The sequence below is a fragment of the Caretta caretta genome, chromosome 1, assembly GCF_965140235.1.
Source record: "Caretta caretta isolate rCarCar2 chromosome 1, rCarCar1.hap1, whole genome shotgun sequence".
Classification (NCBI taxonomy): Eukaryota; Metazoa; Chordata; order Testudines; family Cheloniidae; genus Caretta; species Caretta caretta.
Window position 1 is genome coordinate 48,412,722 of NC_134206.1, and position 19,282 is coordinate 48,432,003.

At 38.3% G+C, this 19,282-nt stretch overlaps 1 protein-coding gene across 7 annotated transcripts in view; it reads left to right on the forward strand.

Moving 5' to 3' along the window:
* B3GLCT (beta 3-glucosyltransferase) overlaps window positions 1-16,805 on the forward strand; it is a 145,822-nt gene extending 129,017 nt beyond the window's left edge. For 5 of the 7 annotated variants that reach the window (XM_048847022.2, XM_048847058.2, XM_048847048.2 and 2 more), the window contains 2 exons: window positions 2,193-2,337; window positions 10,411-12,044. In XM_048847022.2, the coding sequence (XP_048702979.2) occupies window positions 2,193-2,337; window positions 10,411-10,578 (313 nt within the window). In that variant the 3' untranslated portion in view covers window positions 10,579-12,044. Of the gene's footprint in view, window positions 1-2,192; window positions 2,338-3,656; window positions 3,801-10,410; window positions 12,045-15,866 lie in introns of those variants that run through there. The other 2 variants (XM_048847064.2, XM_075127791.1) reach the window with 2 other exon arrangements.
* Window positions 16,806-19,282: the final 2,477 nt, after the last annotated feature.

Consider the following 19,282-nt stretch of genomic DNA (forward strand, 5'->3'; position numbering starts at 1 on the left):
TTAACAAGAAAGTCTGAGGAGGGGGCGGGGGGGTAGGAAAAAACAAGGGGAAATAACCTATTTCCCCTTGTTTTTTCTACCCCCCCTCCCCCCCCCCCCCAGACGTTCTTGTTAAACCCTGGATTTGTGCTGGAAATGGCCCACCTTGATTATCATACACATTGTAAGGAGAGTGATCCCTTTTGATAAGCTATTAGCAGCAGGAGAGTGGGGTGGGGGGAGAGAAAACCTTTTGTAGGGGTAAACACCCATTTTTTCATGATTTGTGTGTATAAAAAGATCTTCTATACTTTCCACAGTATGCATCCGATGAAGTGAGCTGTAGCTCACAAAAGCTTATGCTCAAATAAATTCATTAGTCTCTAAGGTGCCCCAAGTACTCCTTTTCTTTTCGCGAATACAGACTAACACGGCTGTTACTCTGAAACATGATATAATGTAGTGGCAGTAAAAGGAGGGGGGGGCCTTGGAACACAGTTATTGCCTTTGTTGAGGGAGCATCCCTCTCCCTCTTTGTTTGTCTAGGGTGTGAGTGAAAGTGATTGTCTCCCTTTTGTTTTTTTAACTCATGTTCTGAAGAGGTAGGTGAGCGAGTTCTTTAGTGTTGGTACCAATGGAAGATAGTTTCTCATGTAGAGAGATCACTGCAGATAGATTGTCTAGTCCTTATGGTTGAGAACTATAGTTTCCCAGTGGATCTGGTGAATGATTTGTAATATATCCATTACCTTCTAGGTTGACCCAAATAACATTAGTGAGACCCATCACCTGTGGTTCTGATCTCTGTCCATTTTGTTTGTTGGATAGTTGTAGATCCATTATTCTATTTTGATCCATTATTCAGTCCCATGCTCTGAATGCCCTTAAAACACATAAAATTGGTATTCTCCAGGAAAAAAATAAATATTATACTAACTCAGTAAACTGTTCATGTGTCCATAAATAAATAATACCAACTGGCTGGCATTTTCATTGTCTTGCATAGTGTGGGAATATGCCTTTCATTCTTAATTATGCAGAGTTTACCCCTTTCTTAAGAAACCATCTTTTGACGCTGGAGTGCTTGCCAATTGCCAACAGATTTTTTTTATATTTTCTATTGTTTGTTCTGCAATATTGTTTTTCTGTACCTTCGAGAAGCATCAGAGCTTTCTGATACTCAGGTCTGTGAAGATATGTATATAAGATAGCTCACTTCATATCCCTGTTTATTGTTGAGGATGTTTCTTGGGAGGTAGTGAGTAAAGTTAAAGATCTTGTATCACTTTGACCATGCCCTTTCTGTTATCAAGTAGTGAGTGGGTTTTTAAATTTGCTAACTTTATACTATTTACTTTATTCTTCTATGACAACTTTTCAACAGCAACACATGCTATTCCAGTCACAAGGCATGGTTATTTTAACTCCCTTTTTTCAAGGTTCTCAATGTAGTTGCTCCTTTGCCTGCAGCTTGATCAGAATACAGCAACATGACTGGTCATGATTATATTTTGCCTGTGCTCTATTCTTTTTCCTGTTTGCCTGCCAGATTGACCTTAAATTGGCACTGCTGTTTCTAAAGCCTTTAACAACAGTGATCCTGACAATATTCAAAACTTATTCCTTGAATTTTGTATTGGATGTACCAGAGTCTACACAGCAGCTGCCATTTAAGGATACTTCATTAAATACTTTTTATAATTGCATTATTATTAGATCGTTTTAGAGGAGGGAAAAAGAGATGAGTATTTAGTTCATATAAAAACACACACAGCTTCAAACAAAAGACTAAATTATGTAAGTACAGGATTTCTGAATACTCTATATGTCCTATGTATACTCGCCATTCCTCCAAACGGAGTTCTCCCCTCACCCTGCATCAAGAAATAATGTGTGGAGGTAAGGGACAAGTAAGGATCACTAGCAAGTAAAATGTTGGGTAATTAAGATTTTGTGTAATTAAATAAATCACATCATAATTTGATCTTACTATTTAGAATAAATATGTCTCAGAAAAATCCTCATTAAGAATTCAAGCCTGAATGCTGTCTTCTCACATCTTTCAGTTTCCCAAATACTGTACACCAGTGGACTACATTCCATGTTGTGATTTTATTCCACTGAGCAAGACTTAATAAATGGAAATGGAATACAGTTATTCAACTATATTGCTAATGAGTGTCTCATACTTTCTGTTTGCTTTTATTGTTTAGGATGGTTTTCAGCAGAGAAGCAATCCAAAAACTACTTGCTAGTAAATGCCAGTGTTACAGCAATGATGCTCCAGACGATATGGTCCTTGGAATGTGTTTCAGTGGTTTAGGAATCCCCATAACACATTGTCCACTTTTCCATCAGGTGAGAGACACATTTTTACAAGTATTGAAAATTGATATTTATTTAACTTATTCATTTAAAGTGCACCCAACTCCTTAAAATCCCATATAAATTGGACCATACCAATAATTTTAAACTGTCTCAATCTCAGACATTCCCACTACAACCCCCGCCTCGCTCACCCCTTCCACCCAGAGAAAGTCTGATAAAACAGATAAAGTAGATTTTAAAAAATGTAAAATGTGGGCAAATATCCATTTTAATAGTGCTACAGAGGTGTCTCAGTCCTACTTCCCTGGCAATGACAAGGATTTAGGACTAAATTTAGCTAGTTAGGCACCTAGTGGGATTTTCTAAAATGATGAAGTGCCTAAGTCTGATTGGAAGTGCTTTTGAAAATACTATTCTGTGTCTGTCTGCCTCTTTAGGCACCTAACTACCTTTAAAAATCTGGCCCTTAAATACTGCAGTGATGGGTCCTATAGAAAACCCCCAGATACATGAATATTTACAAACTCTAACAGTAGTCTCATCCTGTCTATATTTGCTACGGGAAAGTCTTAAAAGTTGAGGAATTAGAGTGGCAAAAATTGTTTTCACTAGCAAAGAACTGTAAAAACCAGCCGGCACAAGAGCAAGCAAAAGTAAAAAGGGGGAGAAGGTCATGTGGTATGGGCATAGGAGAAGATATGCTGTTTAAAAGGATCCAAATTGTACATATTTTGGAAATGTTTTTGAGGGGAGAGTACCCAAGACTCCCATCTGATTCACAGATTTAAAGTCTCCAGAAAATTTAATTCCTTGTTTTGTCATCGGTGTACCTAACCATTTTTTCTAGTTTATTTAATTTATAAAATTTAGCAAAATTGGAATCCATCCTCATTTGTTACATTATTTCATATCACCTTTATTTTATAAACCTATTCAGATATTTTTTCAGAAGGCTAATATCAAAAAAATTGCAAAGTTCACAATGCTTTTTAAGACCGCTTACCTCCTGGACATTTTGTCAACTTTCCTAACAGATCAATTAATGATTTTGATTCCTTGTAGATCTGCGATGTGACTTTTTGCCAGGAAATCATCTTTTTAGATTAATACATACCAATAAAAAAATTGGTAAAAATACCTTTTTCCATCATCAGACATTTGATTCCGATGATAGAGCAAGCAAAATATGAATGATTATCATTTTTTATTTCCTAAAATTAATGGCTACCTGTACTATATTTTTTAAATAAGTTGTAAATATATCTTTAATTATATAGGGTCAGATTGTGTCTTATTCTGTATGCTCGGGCAACAAGTAAGGAGGCATAAAGTGCTGTTTTCCTTCTTAGCGCAAGTGTGCTGTACCACTGATTGCTGCATATGTGGATAAACAGTCTCCACAGAGCTGCAGCAGTCTCCACTCACACAGATGGGTGAAGGAGCAGTGGAGCCTTGTCTCAGTGTGCCCAGCAGTCTAGGTATGCAAGGGCATGGGGAGTATATGCTGCAACAAGTATAGATAGACTGACCCATCACAGTTTACTTCCTCACAGGAGTAGCAGGGAGGAGGGGCAATAGATTGTGACTCCTTGAGTTACAGACTCCCTCTTGGGTTCCTGCCTGCAACAACTCTGCCCTTTACTCTCGGGCAGATTGCAAATTGATGATCAGGCTGGACACACAACAGGCTGCTATGTTTAGACCCACATGCTTGGCTCATATGCTCTTAAACTCCTCTTGCTCCCTAGGTAGGCTTCAGGCACCACCTCTGGCTTAGCATTTGGGCACTGTAAAAAATATCTAACTAGCACGGTTGGTGATAATTGTATACAGTAATTGAGTCCCCAGAGCATGATATAAAGGATCAAATAGAGAAAGCACAATCAGGAGAGTAGTATATAAGCATCTATGATGATATACAGAGTCATACATTTTAAGTCAGAGTTATCTAAAGTAATCTGAAATATAAAGAACGTTGTAATTAATACAGATGCAGTTAAAGCAGATTTGTTCCTTATCAAAACAGCAGAGGGTTTATATAAATTTCAAAGTAAAACTACTGAAAGAGGGTTTTTTGCCAGGCTCAAGTGAGAGTAGTTCAATAATTGTCTATGTCAAAATAAATTTCTTAAGGTCATCAAATCCATAGATATTCTCCAATGCTGAGATTTTCAAAGTGCCTCAAGGTATTAGACTCCCTCTTGGCTCTTCAGTGGTTGTTTTGTTTTTTAAATAAGCATTTCAGTAACTTAAATATCAAAGAAGAAAATCCCAAGAACAGGATTTTGTTAATGTCAAATTGTATTACCTGATTGTAGGAACGGAATATACAAAGTATGGCATGAAAGCACTATGGAGCATTTATTAATGCATCCATCAGTAATGAAAGCATACAGTAGCTTGTAAATCAATTTTTAGCTTAGCTTCCTTAATATGCTGTTCTCCTTTTTTCTTAAGTTTGTTACTGTAGAAAAAGAAAAACATTTTTACATTACTTATTTCTTTGTCAGCAAGACACTAAAGTGTTGAGAGAGAATAAAATCTTATTTTGGGAGTTTATATACATTTTTACTGAAATCCTCTTTAGTATAAATCTAATTGCAAAGGACAAATTTAAATAGTTTAATCGGAACAACTGCAATTGAAACCTGTTTTACATAAATGCTTTGCTCATATTCCTTTGAATTCTTGTAGGGAAAATCATATAATCACAGAAGATTAGGGTTGGAAGAGACCTCAGAAGGTCTAGTCCAACCCACAGTTCAAAGCAGGACCAACACCAACTAAATCATCCCACCAAGTTGGCCAAGGCTTTGTCAAACTGGGCCTTAAAAACCTTTAAGGATGGAGACACCACCTCCCTAGGTAACCCATTCCAGTGCTTCACCACCCTCCTAGTGAAATAGTAAAAAGAAAAGGAGTACTTGTGGCACCTTAGAGACTGACAAATTTATTTGAGTATAAGCTTTCGTGAGCTACAGCTGACTTCATCCGATACATTCAGTGAAATAGTGTTTCCTAATAGACCTCCCCCACTACAATTTGAGACCATTGCTCCTTGTTCTGTCATCTGCCACCACTGAGAACAACCGAGCTACATCCTCTTTGGAACCCCCTTTCACATAGTTGAAGGCTGCTATCAAATCCCGCTTCACTCTTCTCTTCTGCAGACTAAACAAGCCCAGTTCCCTCAGCCTCTCCTCATAAGTCATGTGTCCCAGCCCCTTGATCATTTTTGTTGCCCTCCACTGGACTCTCTCCAGTTTGTCCACATCCTTTCTGTAGTGGGGGGCCCAACACTGGAGGCAATACTCCAGATGTAGCCTCACCAGTGCCGAATAGAGGGGAATAATCACTTCCCTCGATCTGCTGGCGATGCTCCTATTAAAGCAGCCTTACATGCCATTAGCCTTCTTGACAACAAGGGCACACTGCTGACTCCTATCCAGCTTCTCATCCACTGTAATCCCCAGGTCCTTTTCTACAGAACTGCTGCTTAGCCAGTCGGTCCCCAGCCTGTAGCGGTACATGGGATTCTTCCTTCCTAAGTGCAGGACTCTGCACTTTTCCTTGTTGAACTTCATCAGATTTCTTTTGGCCCAATCCTCCAATTTGTCTAGGTCACTCTGGACCCTATCCCTACCCTCCAGTATATCTACCTCTCCCCCCCAAAGTTTTTTTTAACAAACAAAAGTGAATACTTCTGTTGCACTGAGAAGTCGGCCACATTTGGGTTGGTTTTGATTCTGTCTCCTTGAATGTAGCTGACAAAGGGTAACAATGTGAAGATATCTGGCAAAGGAGTAATATCTTCTGGAATCAATTATCTTTTTCATCATAAGAGCCTCACATTTTCACAATTACTCTGTATGGTGGTAGCGTCTTGGACTTATTAGCCTGCCACATTGACAGTTCTGGCATCCAGCATTTAGAACTGGAGCAAAAAGAATGACCCTAACCTTAGGTTTCTCTTCGTAGAATCCAAGCAATGCATAAAATAGGGACATATTATAAAATGTTTCCTCCCCAATTTTAAAACAAGTTTCTGTCATTTGGCCCAAAATTACTTACCCTAATAGCAGTCCTTTGTTTGATCCTATATATGTGCCAATGTTCAAACAAACACTATATGCACTTATTTCAGTGCAGGATCAAATTGTGTGTTTGTTTAAAAAAATTAAAATATTTTTATTTAATTTTACTAGATTTGTTGTGAACGTTAGAGGCCCAGATATGCAATGTCCTTTTTTACACAAAGAAACACAATGTGGTCCTGCACTGAAATAAGAGTGCACAGTGTTTTGGTCTATATATTGGCATGTATGTAAGGGATCATATGAGGGAATGCTACTATGGTAAATAATTTTGGGCCAGATCACAGAAATTTGTGACTAGGTTGGGTGTTGAGACAAGAATGAGAGATATCAACGTATGCCATGCAAACTGTCCCTTATGGTAAACATACCACACAGCCATAGCCAATAGCTATAACCAATAGATCCTGCAGGTTATTCCATGCAGGCAAACCCTGTGCCCATAGATGGACTGTTGAACAAAAATGTATACAAAAAACAAGTTACAGGATCACAAAATAATAACCAAACAAAATAAAAAACACAGCAATTTCATCTGATGTGACCACATAGTGATGTTGGAGGTAAGATTGACTTTCAACATTTTTTAAATTATAGTACATACTGAAAAACCTATATTAAAAGAAAACTATTTTGGACTTTAGTGCAAAGTCAAATGCTAAAAATTAGGAAATGCCAGATTTATGGTTGCCCATATAACCTTAATTCTACCTCTTTGTGCATCCATGCTATGCACTGAAACCCTGATCCTGTACAGAAAATAAATGGGTGCAAGATAAAGCCTTGGATGAGATGGGAGTCCTGTTAAAAAACTTTATATAATAATGTACTTAAACACTGTATCATAATGCTTATTTGCAAGGGAGAAGATTTGAGATTACACAGGCAACCACAAATGCGGCATTTCTTAACTTTAAAGTGTTGGTCTTTACAACCTTTGCAACCTTTTCTTAACATTTTTAATGTAGTTTCCTATGTTTTTCTTAAAAGGAAGAATGTGAAAATAAATATATTATGTACAATTGTAATAACACCTCCCATACAGACACAAAATCATGCATCAGCAGCAGCATTTGAACCCTGACCCTTCAGCCTGCAGCACAGACTTCAACCATTTGATAGGAAAAACTGTGATCCTAAAGAAGAAGAATATGCTTGAGGGGATTGTTGTTGAGAGCTCAGACTGTCTTTCCCTTTCCTCCCAGGAAGGACCCGAGGGAGCTCTTGTTATGTGGTGCCCCCACAGTGGGGATGTGGGTTGCTGGGGCCAGAGCCTGCCTCAGCATTCCTCTTGCTGCCCCACGTCCCGCAGCTGCTCCTGCGGCTCCAAAGCATTTAAAAATCAGTATTGCAGCAGTTGTAGCAGCACTTCAGAATGCTTGTCTTTAGTTATTATTTTGGCATTCTGTCAAAAATTTCCTGAGGAAACGCAAGTGAGAGAAGAGAAATGACAATTTTCAAAAATCTCTCTCTCAGCAAAACTTAAATGGAATTTCATAGGACAAAAGAAAAGAGACTTCTCTAGCCCAAGGGTTTTCCTCCTGCCCCAATTCAAAGGTGTGCTGCATCAACATAAAAGCTTCTCAAAAAAGGGTTGTAAGAATCTTTTGTGGTGGAATGTGTTAGGCAACGTACGTGTGTGTGTGTATGTATATATATATTGAGAGCAATTAGGTTCTAGCAACCGTTAAAATAAAGCTATAAAAAGTTAAATGCTAGTTTTGGGATTATCTGGGATAAGAAGGTCTGGAGTTGAGTTGTGAATAAAGAAAACAACTAGAAAAAGTACTTGGCATGGATTTTTTCACTAAGTTTTATTTGTTTTTGGTGTGCCTGGCCAGTTAAGATTATCCCTCATTTCCATGTCTGTCATATTCGCAACTTGGCAAAGACTGAAATCAGATAGTCATGAAATAATTTCAATATGATAATTTCTAAACTGGCAGGTCCCCTCAAAACAAACAAACTGACTATGAGTTCATTCTATATTACTTTAAACTTTTGCAGCTTGGTACAACATGAAAAATGTAATTGAAAACATAATACAAACATTTGTGAAAATATTCTAGCTGTTTCCCTCTACTTTTACATGTTATAACAAGGGCCGTTGATTAATTGCAGTTAACACGTGATTAGTTCAAAAAAATTAATCGCAATTTTAGTCACACTTTAAACAATTGAAATGTATTAAATATTTTTGGATGTTTTTCTACATTTTCAAATATGTTGATTTCAATTACAACACAGAATACAAAGTGTCCAGAGGTCTATTATTATTTTTTATTACAAATATTTGCACTGTAAAAATGATAAACAAAAGAAATAGTATTTTTGAATTCACCTCATACAAGTACTGTAGTGTAATCTCTTTATTGTGAAAGTGCAATTTACAAATATATCTATTTTTTGTTACATAACTGCATCCCCAAAAACAATATAAAACTTTTGAGCCTACAAGTCCACTCAGTCCTACTTCTTGTTCAGCCAGTTGCTAAGATAAACAAGTTTGTTTACATTTACAGGAGCTAATGCTGCCCACTTCTTATTTACAGTGTCAGCTGAAAGTGAGAAAAAGGCAATTTTGGAGCCGGCTTTGCAAGATATTTACGTTCCAGATATGCTAAACATTCATATGCCCCTACATGCTTCGGCCACCATTCCAGAGGACATGCTTCCATGCTGATAACACTTGTTAAAAAAATAATGCGTTAATTAAATGTGACTGAACTCCTTGGGGGAGACTTGTATGTCTCCTGCTCCATTTTATCCGCATTCTGCCGTATATTTCATGTTCTAGCAATCTTGGATGATGCCCCAGCACATGTTGTTCGTTTTAAGAACACTTTCACCACAGATCTGACAAAATGCAAAGATGCATTTGCAAAATGCAAATCTCACCAGTGTGAGATTTTTAAAGATAGCTAAAGCATTCGACCCAAGGTTTAAGAATCTGAAGTGCCTTCCAAAATCTGAGAGGGATGGGGTGTGGAGCAGTATCTCAGAAGTCTTAAAAAAGCAACACTCCAATGTGGAAACTACAGAACATGAACCACCAAAAAAGAAAATCAGCCTTCTGCTGGAGGCACCTCACTTAGATGATAAAAATGAACATGCATCGGTCTGCACTTCTTTGGATTGTTATTGAGCAAAACCAGTCATCAGCATGGACACATGTCCTCTGGAATAGTGGTTGAAGCATGAAGGGACATAGGAATCTTCAGTGCATCTGGCATGTAAATATCTTGTGACACTGGCTACAACAGTGCTACACAAATGCCTGTTCTCACTTTCAGGTGACATTGTAAACAAGAAGCAGGCAGCATTATCTGCTGCAAATGTAAACAAACTTGTTTGTCTGAGCAATTGGCTGAACAAGAAGTAGGACTGAGTGTACTCATAGGCTCTAAAGTTTTCCATTGTTTTATTTTGAATGCAGTTATTTTTTGTACATAATTCTACATTTGCACGTTCAACTTTCATGATAAAGAGATTGCACTACAATACTTGTATTAGGTGAATTGAAAAATACTATTTCTTTTGTTTTTTACAATGCAAATATTTGTAATAAAAAATATAAAGTGAACACTATACACTTTGTATAGTGTTGTAATTGAAATCAATATATTTGAAAATGTAGAAAACACCCAAAATATTTAAATAAATGGTATTCTATTATTAACAGCGCAATTAATTTTTTTAATCACTTGACAACCCTAGTTATAACCTTGTCTAGCTGAGTAGTAGGACTCAAACACCATGATGATTGTAGTCCTTAAAAGACAGATACATGAATATAGATTAATGCAAGCCAGTCAGTTTAATAGTACTATGTAAAAATGACTGCAATCATTATGGAATATTTTACAGTAATACTATATTACTGATGTCAAAACATTTGAGATGAGAAGTCTATTTAGTGATGATTCTTTATCCAAAATTCACTTTACTGTTCTAAAACATTTTTTAAACCGGTGAGAACTAGCATTTTTGTTTTATCCTCCCATCTTAGGCAAGACCAATGGACTATCCAAAGGACTACCTTGCTCACCAAATTCCAATATCATTTCACAAGCATTGGAACATTGATCCCGTGAAGGTGTATTTCACATGGCTGGCACCAAAGATGGAAGATTCATTTACTGAAAAGAAACAGAGACGTATTAGGGAAGATTTATAATATATAAAATATTTTAAATCTCAATAATGTACTGCAGATTAGTGAGAGACAGGCTGTACTGTAGTTTTGGTGTTGTGTTGTACTACTTGTCTGCCATATTGCATAGAACCCTAAATGTTTCAATCCATTACGTGTTACACTTGCTAGAAAAGGAAGAGGGAACCAGCTTGAGAGTGTGTGTGTGTGTGTGTGTGTGTGTGTGGTTTGAGGATTTATTGTTGGAAATACCTTGAGTTTTGAATCTTGTGACCATTGTATTTAACATTTTAAACGTTGTATACAGTATTTGTGTGTGTTCCCTTTTGGAATTCTCTATCAAACACCAGCAATTCACATTTCTCTTTTCTTCACTGTTTAATAGTGGCCTAAGTTCTATATTTAGGGGCCTAATTCTAAAAGGTACTGAATACCTACACTTCCCAATGACTTCAGAGGAACTTCTGGGTTCTTGAAATCAGTCAGAATCAGGCCTTAGGTAATGAAAGGGTAGGGAGGTGTGACTGTTCTAACAAACAGTGGTCTGGAAGGAAAATATCATGTACTGTGCTTTGTATAGTTTCTAAATAGAGATGTTGCGGATGCATGGGACAGATCCAAAGGAAGGTCTGGGATTCTTAAACTGATTACAAGATGTTGCCATGATTCATTAAAAAAAACCTAGGTGACAGTTTCTATCTTTGGCAAATATAAATGTTTGTCTCTTAAGGAATTTTGAAAATCTAATGTTTAGATATTTATAATGTGCATATCACCATAGTGTCTAAGTGCCAAGCTAAAAATTAGTTTGTAACATCCACAATTTATATCATCTGCAGTATACATAGTAAAAAAATACAACTAAGTAATATAATGCATATAATATTAACATGTAAAGAGTGCTGCATATTTGACTTTGTTTGTTTTCTATGTATAATTCAGTTTTGTAAAGATATTTGAATAAAATCTGGCTTTAGTATGTTCTAAACTAATTTTTATACAGTAAAGGATTTTTTCCTTTTAAGACAACAGCATATCGTGTATATATGCTGTTATCTAACTTTGCTTGCTATGTTGTAACCAAATGCAGGGTCTTAAAGCCATATTACTGAAATTGTTTATTTGTACACATCTTACAATATTTTCTGTAGTTCAGCACTTGTTTCAGTTCCAAAGTAATGCAATACTTACTCCAAGTCTAAATGGGGAAGTAATTCGGTAATCACTGAGAAGTATGCACCTTTTGTGAACGTAGCTTGTGGATTTTTAAGCATTTGAACAGTGCTCACATTCATAGTGGTTTAAAAGAATGTTGATATAGGTGTAACCAACATAATGTAACTTTTTCTTACCAATATCAGTGCCTTGAACAGTAGACATTTCTACTGATACCAGAGCTACATTCTTTGGTACCGTGGATGTATTGTTAATTAGGTTTACTGTTTAGAACTGCGTGAGCCTAAAACTGAATAAAAACATACTTGTTTAGATTTTTGAGTGCATTGTTCCCATCCTTCTTCAAAGACCAAATACACTTTGGAATGTTTAAACTCATTTATCCAGTGCTCCTTGTGGTAAATACACCACAGGATATTATAAAGTTAACAAAACAGAGGTCAGTAGCACCAAAAGAAAAAGAGTTCAAACAGTGTTATTCTTTCTGGTTCCTGACCTCTTTCTCCAGTCCATGCTGGTTGGCTGTGTCTCTTTCTGTGCAAATGGTAAAGGCAGATTACAAACTCTGTTTGTTCAGTGCCTAGCACAATGGGTTCCTGGTGCTAATGCAAAACAAATAATACACAGTATCACCAGACGGGTCGGAGGGCACTGTGATTTAACCATCCAAAAAAAACCTAAAACCACACCTACCAATATAAGACACTCCAATGCACACACTCCTCCTAGGGAGAAGGAAAGAGAACAAATACATGACAAATGTTAGTTATATTGCTTAGTTAATGCATTACTGGAAGGCACTCAGATACCACGGTGATGAGCACAGTATAGGAACATGAACAGAAAGAATTGCTTTCCAACCAGAACTTCCCTCCAGAACTGCAAACAAAGCAGCTTTTTAAAGTCTCTGCCTTATTTTGCCATTATCCTAGCTTTTACTGCAATTCTTTGAGATGGCTATGAGTATTGTGGAGGTTGGAATTGGGGGAGACTTCTGTTGCAGTCCTGAACCTTCAGGTCCTAAGATCAAACACCTAGAAAAGTCAGAGCAAGCGTTGACTCTTTAAACTAGGTGTTATTGAGAATAGAGGGTACAGATATAATTTCAGTGTTTGGTGGAGCAGGGGATGAGGTGCTAAGGGAAGTCATATTGTTCCAGTGGCTCTCAACCTTTCCAGACTACTGTACCCCTTTCAGGAGTCTGATTTGTCTTGCATACCCCAAGTTAAACCTCACTTAAAAACTACTTGCTTACAAGATCAGACATAAAAATACTAAAGTGTCACAGCACACTGTTACTGAAAAATTGCTTCCTTTCTAATCTTTACCATATAATTATAAATCAATTTGAATATTGTACTTACATTTCATGTATAGTGTATAGAGCAGTATAAATAAGTGTCTATGTGAAATTTTAGTTTGTACTGACTTTGCTAATGCTGTATATGTAGCCTATTGTCAAACTAGGCAAATATCTAGAAGAGTTGATGTACCCCCTGGAAGACCTCTGCGTACCCCCAGGGAGTATGCGTAGCCCTGGTTGAGAACCACTATATTAGACTATGGGATGGGGAGGGAGCCCTTAGAACATAGAAAAAAATGTTTTTCCTCCACTGACTGTAATTCTATGCCCTGCTTATGCAGATCAGATTAGATCATTTTAACAATCTCTTTACTGCGTTGGTAAACTATTTTTGAAAGCCTCAGAAGTAGTAATTGACAATACACAGAACCCCATCTTCTCTGCCCCCAAGACATAGTGCTGCATCTTATTAATTATCAGCAGAAAGTGTCTCTTATGAGAACGGCAAAAGCACAAAAAAAAAACCTTTTCTCCAAGGAGAAAAAATTCAAGTCTTTCAAGATTTTTCAGCGGCTACTTTGAAGCAGAGAAGAGAAATAGGGAAGACAGAGAATTAAAGAAAGCTTGATCTAAATGAGGCTTTCCATTTTAAATTCATTTTTATCTAGCAAAGCAAGAATGTTAGTATCTGAAAACTAAATATGGGGGAAAGCGCTTCAGTCCCTGGGACTCTGTTAAAATTGAAACAAGCAGAGAATTCTGAGGTGGATCAAGAGGCTTATCAATGGCAAAGTATAGAGGAGGAGTTTGGGACTCAGCTTTGCAGGAAGCAGAGGAAGATTAAGCATTGAATATGTCCATAATTCCCTTTCCAAGAAGTTTAAGAACCATGGCATAAGAAAATCTGGGAATGGTGATGGAAAACTTAACCTGACAAATACTTAGTCAACAGGTACTAAGATATCTGGCTTCCTTTTATTCAATTCTCTGAATCTAGCGGTTAATTATACCTTTTTTTGAATATTACAGGCAATCTTCATAGTAGAAAAATCTTGACATATCAGTGCTATTAATACAGTAGGGCACATGCAACACATCACAAAGACCACCACAAAAATGAGAGATCAAAGCTCTTTGTTCACATTGACGGAACTTGGAGCACTCAGCCATTTATCAAGACTTAACTCCCAGTGAACTGTAGGTTGTTGGACTAGATGGTTTAACTATGTAATAGAAAATACATTTTGATCCAAACAGTATGCTATGGAGAGCAAAAGATTTGCTTCTTTTGATCAAATTCTGAATACGGTGTATAAATACTATAAAATATTTTTAATGAGTAAGTGCCATTCTTGTTGACCAGCAATTTTTTTCAAATAGGTGGCTGAACTCCCCCTGAAAATGGGAAATGCTTGTGATCAGAGAAATGTCTGATCCCATGGAAACAAATATTGCTTACTTTATAAGTCAGTGTTTTGTTTTCTATTTGCATGTTGCCCAGAATGTAGCATGTCTTTCTCTTAGATGTGCTGTCATTCCAAATTATAATTTAGTAGCAGAATAATTATGGAGTGTTTTGGTTAGCCTTTGAACAAATCTACATTTGATCAGGACAAAAGATCAAAAACATGTTGTAATGAATTGTCCATTATCTGTCTAATCAGCAGATAATAGGACACATAGTTTCAAATTAAACTTTGATTAGTTGTTCGTCAACCACGTTTGTCTTAAGAAATGATCCTGAAAAGAACATCCTAGAAATTGTAAGCACAGATTGAAATAAAGGGTCTGGAGTTTGAAGCCAAGAAGTTCAATATTATATATTTTTCAAGCAGTAGATGTAGTTTAGTATAAAAGGGATGGTTATTTTGGTGGGATGGACTATACAAGTGCAATGTTGCATGTGGCTTTGATGACTGTTCTGTCCATAATGTATTCATCCCAACATGTGCTATGCATTTATGTAGTGAAAAAAAAAATCTTGGTAACTCTAGAAAATGTAAGCAATTAACACTCTTTACCTTAAAAGACCATAATAAAAAGGCACAAAGCTAAGAAGTGAGATAAGTGATGGTTGGGAAAAGATCTACCTGAAATTGAGAAGTTCCAGAGAAGGGAAATGAAGACTGTTAGAGGCAGTGAATGAGAGTGTGTGTGTGCATGTGTACTTACATACACACATGATGAGAGATGCACAAACTAGGATTATTTCGTCTAGAAAGGAGAAAAGTAAGAGGATTTTGTTCAATATATGTCGTTATGACAGTTATAGTGAAATTTATTCCTTTTACCCTGCTCCATAATGTGTAATGAGAATGAGAGAATACCGCCTATGGAATTCATTGCTAGAAGTCATCAATAGCAATCATTTGTTTAGGAGGCAGTTCCATGAAGCTCCTCAACGCTCAGTCTGACCTCCTGAATAACATAGGCAATAGACCTTCCCCACAATAATTTCTGTTTAAACTATAGCATGTCCTTTAGAAAAACAAATATAATCTTAATTGAAAAATTCCTAGTGATGGAGAATCCAAGACAGCGCTGGGAAAATCCAGTGATTAATTACCCTCACTGTTAGAAAGTAACACCTTATTTCCAGTCTGAATTTGCCTAGCTTCTACTTCGAGCCATTGGATCCTTTTGTACCTTTGTCTGCTGGAATGAAGAGCCAATTATCAAATATTTGTTTCCCCTGTAAGTACTTACAAACTGTGATCAAGTCACCCCATAACCTTGCTTTTGATTAGCTACATAGATTGAGCTCCTTGCATCTTATTTTCTAATCTTTTACTAATTCTCGTGGCTCTTCTCTGAACCCTTTCCAATTTTTCAGCATCCTTCTTGATTTGTGGACATCAGAACCGGACACAATGTTCTAGGAGTACCAGGACCAAATACAGAGATAAAATAACCTCTCTACTCCTACTCAAGATTCCCTTGTTTCTGTATCCAAGGATTGTATTATCATAGAATCATAGAAGATTAGGACTGGAAGAGACCTCAGGAGGTCATTGTGACGTTACTGACATAACCTGTGACCATATAGATTATTGCTGCAACCACTGTTATATATTTGCAGCAAATATTGTACAAAGGTTGTTGTGTAAGATGTCTATGGAAAGGTTATGATTTGCTGATGATGATTATGCTATCTGTATAGGTGTATCATTTTTGTAGTTGAAGTAATGAATATTGGCTATGTACTTGTATATCAGTGTGTTTTGATTCTAAGTAGCCTCAGTGAAGCAGTTGGTCAGCTTCTTCAGTAAGTGCCCAGTCAAAAAACACTTAACTAACAATGGACTTTGCAAGACGCCAATCCACATCTGAGCTTTCCTGGCAACATTCAAACTAACATGTAAACAATGGCGTCAGCCTGTAAAGAACTGAGTCATGCATGGACATGTGACTTGCCCATGTGACTCCAAACTCCCTCTTGCTGTGATCTTGTACAGAAGAACAAAGGTGTGCTTCCACCTGGAAGAGACTATAAAAGGCAGCTGCCTCATCTCCATCTTGTCTTCAATCCTGCTTCTCGCCCCTGGAGGGACTTGGCTACAAACTGAAGCTCTGAACAAAGGACTGAATGATCCATCCCAGCTGTGGACGTACTCCAGAGACTTGATTTGTGCCTGCAGTTTATTCCATCACTGCTACAAGCCTGAACCAAGAACTTTGCAATTACAGTATATAATTAATTCCATTTAACCAATTCTAGCTCTCATCTATATCTTTTTCCTTCTATAAATAAACCTTTAGATTTTAGATTCTAGAGGATTAGCAACAGCGTGATTTGTGGGTAAGTTCTGTCTTGTATATTGACCTGGGCCTGGTCCTTTGGGATCAAGAGAACCGTTTTTTCTTTTGCTGGGGCATTGGTTTTCATAACCATTCGTCCCCATAACGAGTGGCACTGGTAGTGATGCTGGGAAACTGGAGTGTCAAAGGGAATTGCTTGTGTGACTTATGGTTAGCCAGTGGGGTAAAACTGAAATCTACTCTGTTTTGCTGGTTTGGTTTGCCTTGGTGTGCAAAGGAACCCCAGCCTTGAGCCGTAACTGCCCTGCTCTAAGCAATTTGTCCTGAATTGGTACTCTCAGAAGTGGGCCACCAAAGGCAGCATCATTACAGTCATCTAGTCCAACCCCTTGCTCAAAGCAGGACCAACGCCAGCTAAATCATCACAGCCAGGGCTTTGTCAAGCCGGGCCTTAAAAACCTCTAAGGATGGAGAGTCCACCACCTCCCTAGGTAACCCATTCCAGTGCTTCACAACCCTCCTAGTGAAATAGTGTTTCCTAATATCCAAACTAGACCTCCCGCACTGCAACTTGAGACCATTGCTCCTTGTTTGGTCATCTGCCACCACTGAAAACAACTGAGCTCCATCCTCTTTGGAACCCCCCTTCAGGTAGTTGAAGGCTGCTATCAAATCCCCCTTCACTCTTCTCTTCTGCAGACTAAACAAGCCCAGTTCCCTCAGCCTCTCCTCATAAGTCATGTGTCCCAGCCCCTTGATCATTTTCGTTGCCCTCTACTGGACTCTCTCCAGGTTGTCCACATCCTTTCTGTAGTGGGGGGCCTAACGTTGGAGGCAATACTCCAGATGTGGCCTTACTAGTGCAGAATAGAGGGGAATAATCACTTCCCTCGATCTGCTGGCAATGCTCCAACTAATGCAGCCCAATATGCCGTTAGCCTTCTTGGCAACCAGGGCACACTGCTGACTCCTATCCAGCTTCTCATCCACTGTAATCCCCAGGTCCTTTTCTGCAGAACTGCTGCTTAGCCAGTTGGTCCCCAGCCTGTAGCGGTACATGGGATTCTTCTTTCCTAAGTACAGAACTCTGCACTTTTCCTTGTTGAACTTCATCAGATTTCTTTTGGCCCAATCCTCCAATTTGTCTAGGTCACTCTGGACCCTATCCCTACCCTCCAGTATATCTACCTCTCCCCCAAGCTTAGTGTCATTTGCGAACTTGCTGAGGGTGCAATCCATCCCATCATCTAGATCATTAATAAAGATGTTGAACAAAACCAGCTCCAAGACGACCCCCTGGGGCACTCCAATTGATACCAGCTGTCAATTAGACATGGAGCCATTGATCACTACCCGTTGAGCCCAACAATCTAGCCAACTTTCTATCCACCTTATAGTCCATTCATCTAGCCCATACTTCTTTAACTTGCTGGCAAGTCCTTTTTGACCACAGCAGTGTATTGGGAGATCATGTTTAGCTGATTATCTACCAGCATCCCCAAGTCTTTTTCAGCATCACTGATTCCCAGGATAAAATCCCTCAATCTGTAAATATGGTTTACATTCTTTGTTCTGAGATGCAGGACTTTACATTTGGCCAAATGAAAACAGATATAAACTGGGTGCAAGCAAACCAAGCAATCCAGATTGCGCTGTATTAGGGGCCTGTCCTCTTAATTATTTACCACTCCCCCAATCTTTTGTGTCATCTGCAAACTTTATCAGTGATGGTGTTATGTTTTCTTCCATGTCATTGATAAAAATCTGAAATAGCATAGGGCCAAGAACTGATCCTCGCAGAACCCAATTAGAAATATATCCCCATAAACTCCTGTGTTACAACTATAATTCTACTGATATGCCAAGCAGGAGCACCATCCAGACTCCCCCTCACAGGCACTGACTTTCATTTTTCCAGGTGGGTGCTCCACCCCCACTCTGTCCTGAGGCCCTGCCTCCACTCTTCCCCTTCCTCAAGGCCTCACCTTCACCATCTTCCTACCTGTCTCCGCCACTCCCCTGAGGCCCTGCTCTCACTCCACCTTGTCCTGCTCCCTCTCCATCCTCTACCCCCAGTGCCACTGTAGCCCAGTGGGCTAGCTTGCCTTTCTTATATTCACTGCTTTGCATTATATTCTGCTTTGCATAATATTCAGCAGTAATGCGAGAAATTTGTATCCTGTAAGAATCATAGAATCATAGAATATAAGGGTTGGAAGGGACCCCAGAAGGTCATCTAGTCCAACCCCCTGCTCAAAGCAGGACCAATTCCCAGTTAAATCATCCCAGCCAGGGCTTTGTCAAGCCTGACCTTAAAAACCTCTAAGGAAGGAGATTCTACCACCTCCCTAGGTAACGCATTCCAGTGTTTCACCACCCTCATAGTGAAAAAGTTTTTCCTAATATCCAATCTAAACCTCCCCCACTGTAACTTGAGACCATTACTCCTCGTTCTGTCATCTGATACCATTGAGAACAGTCTAGAGCCAT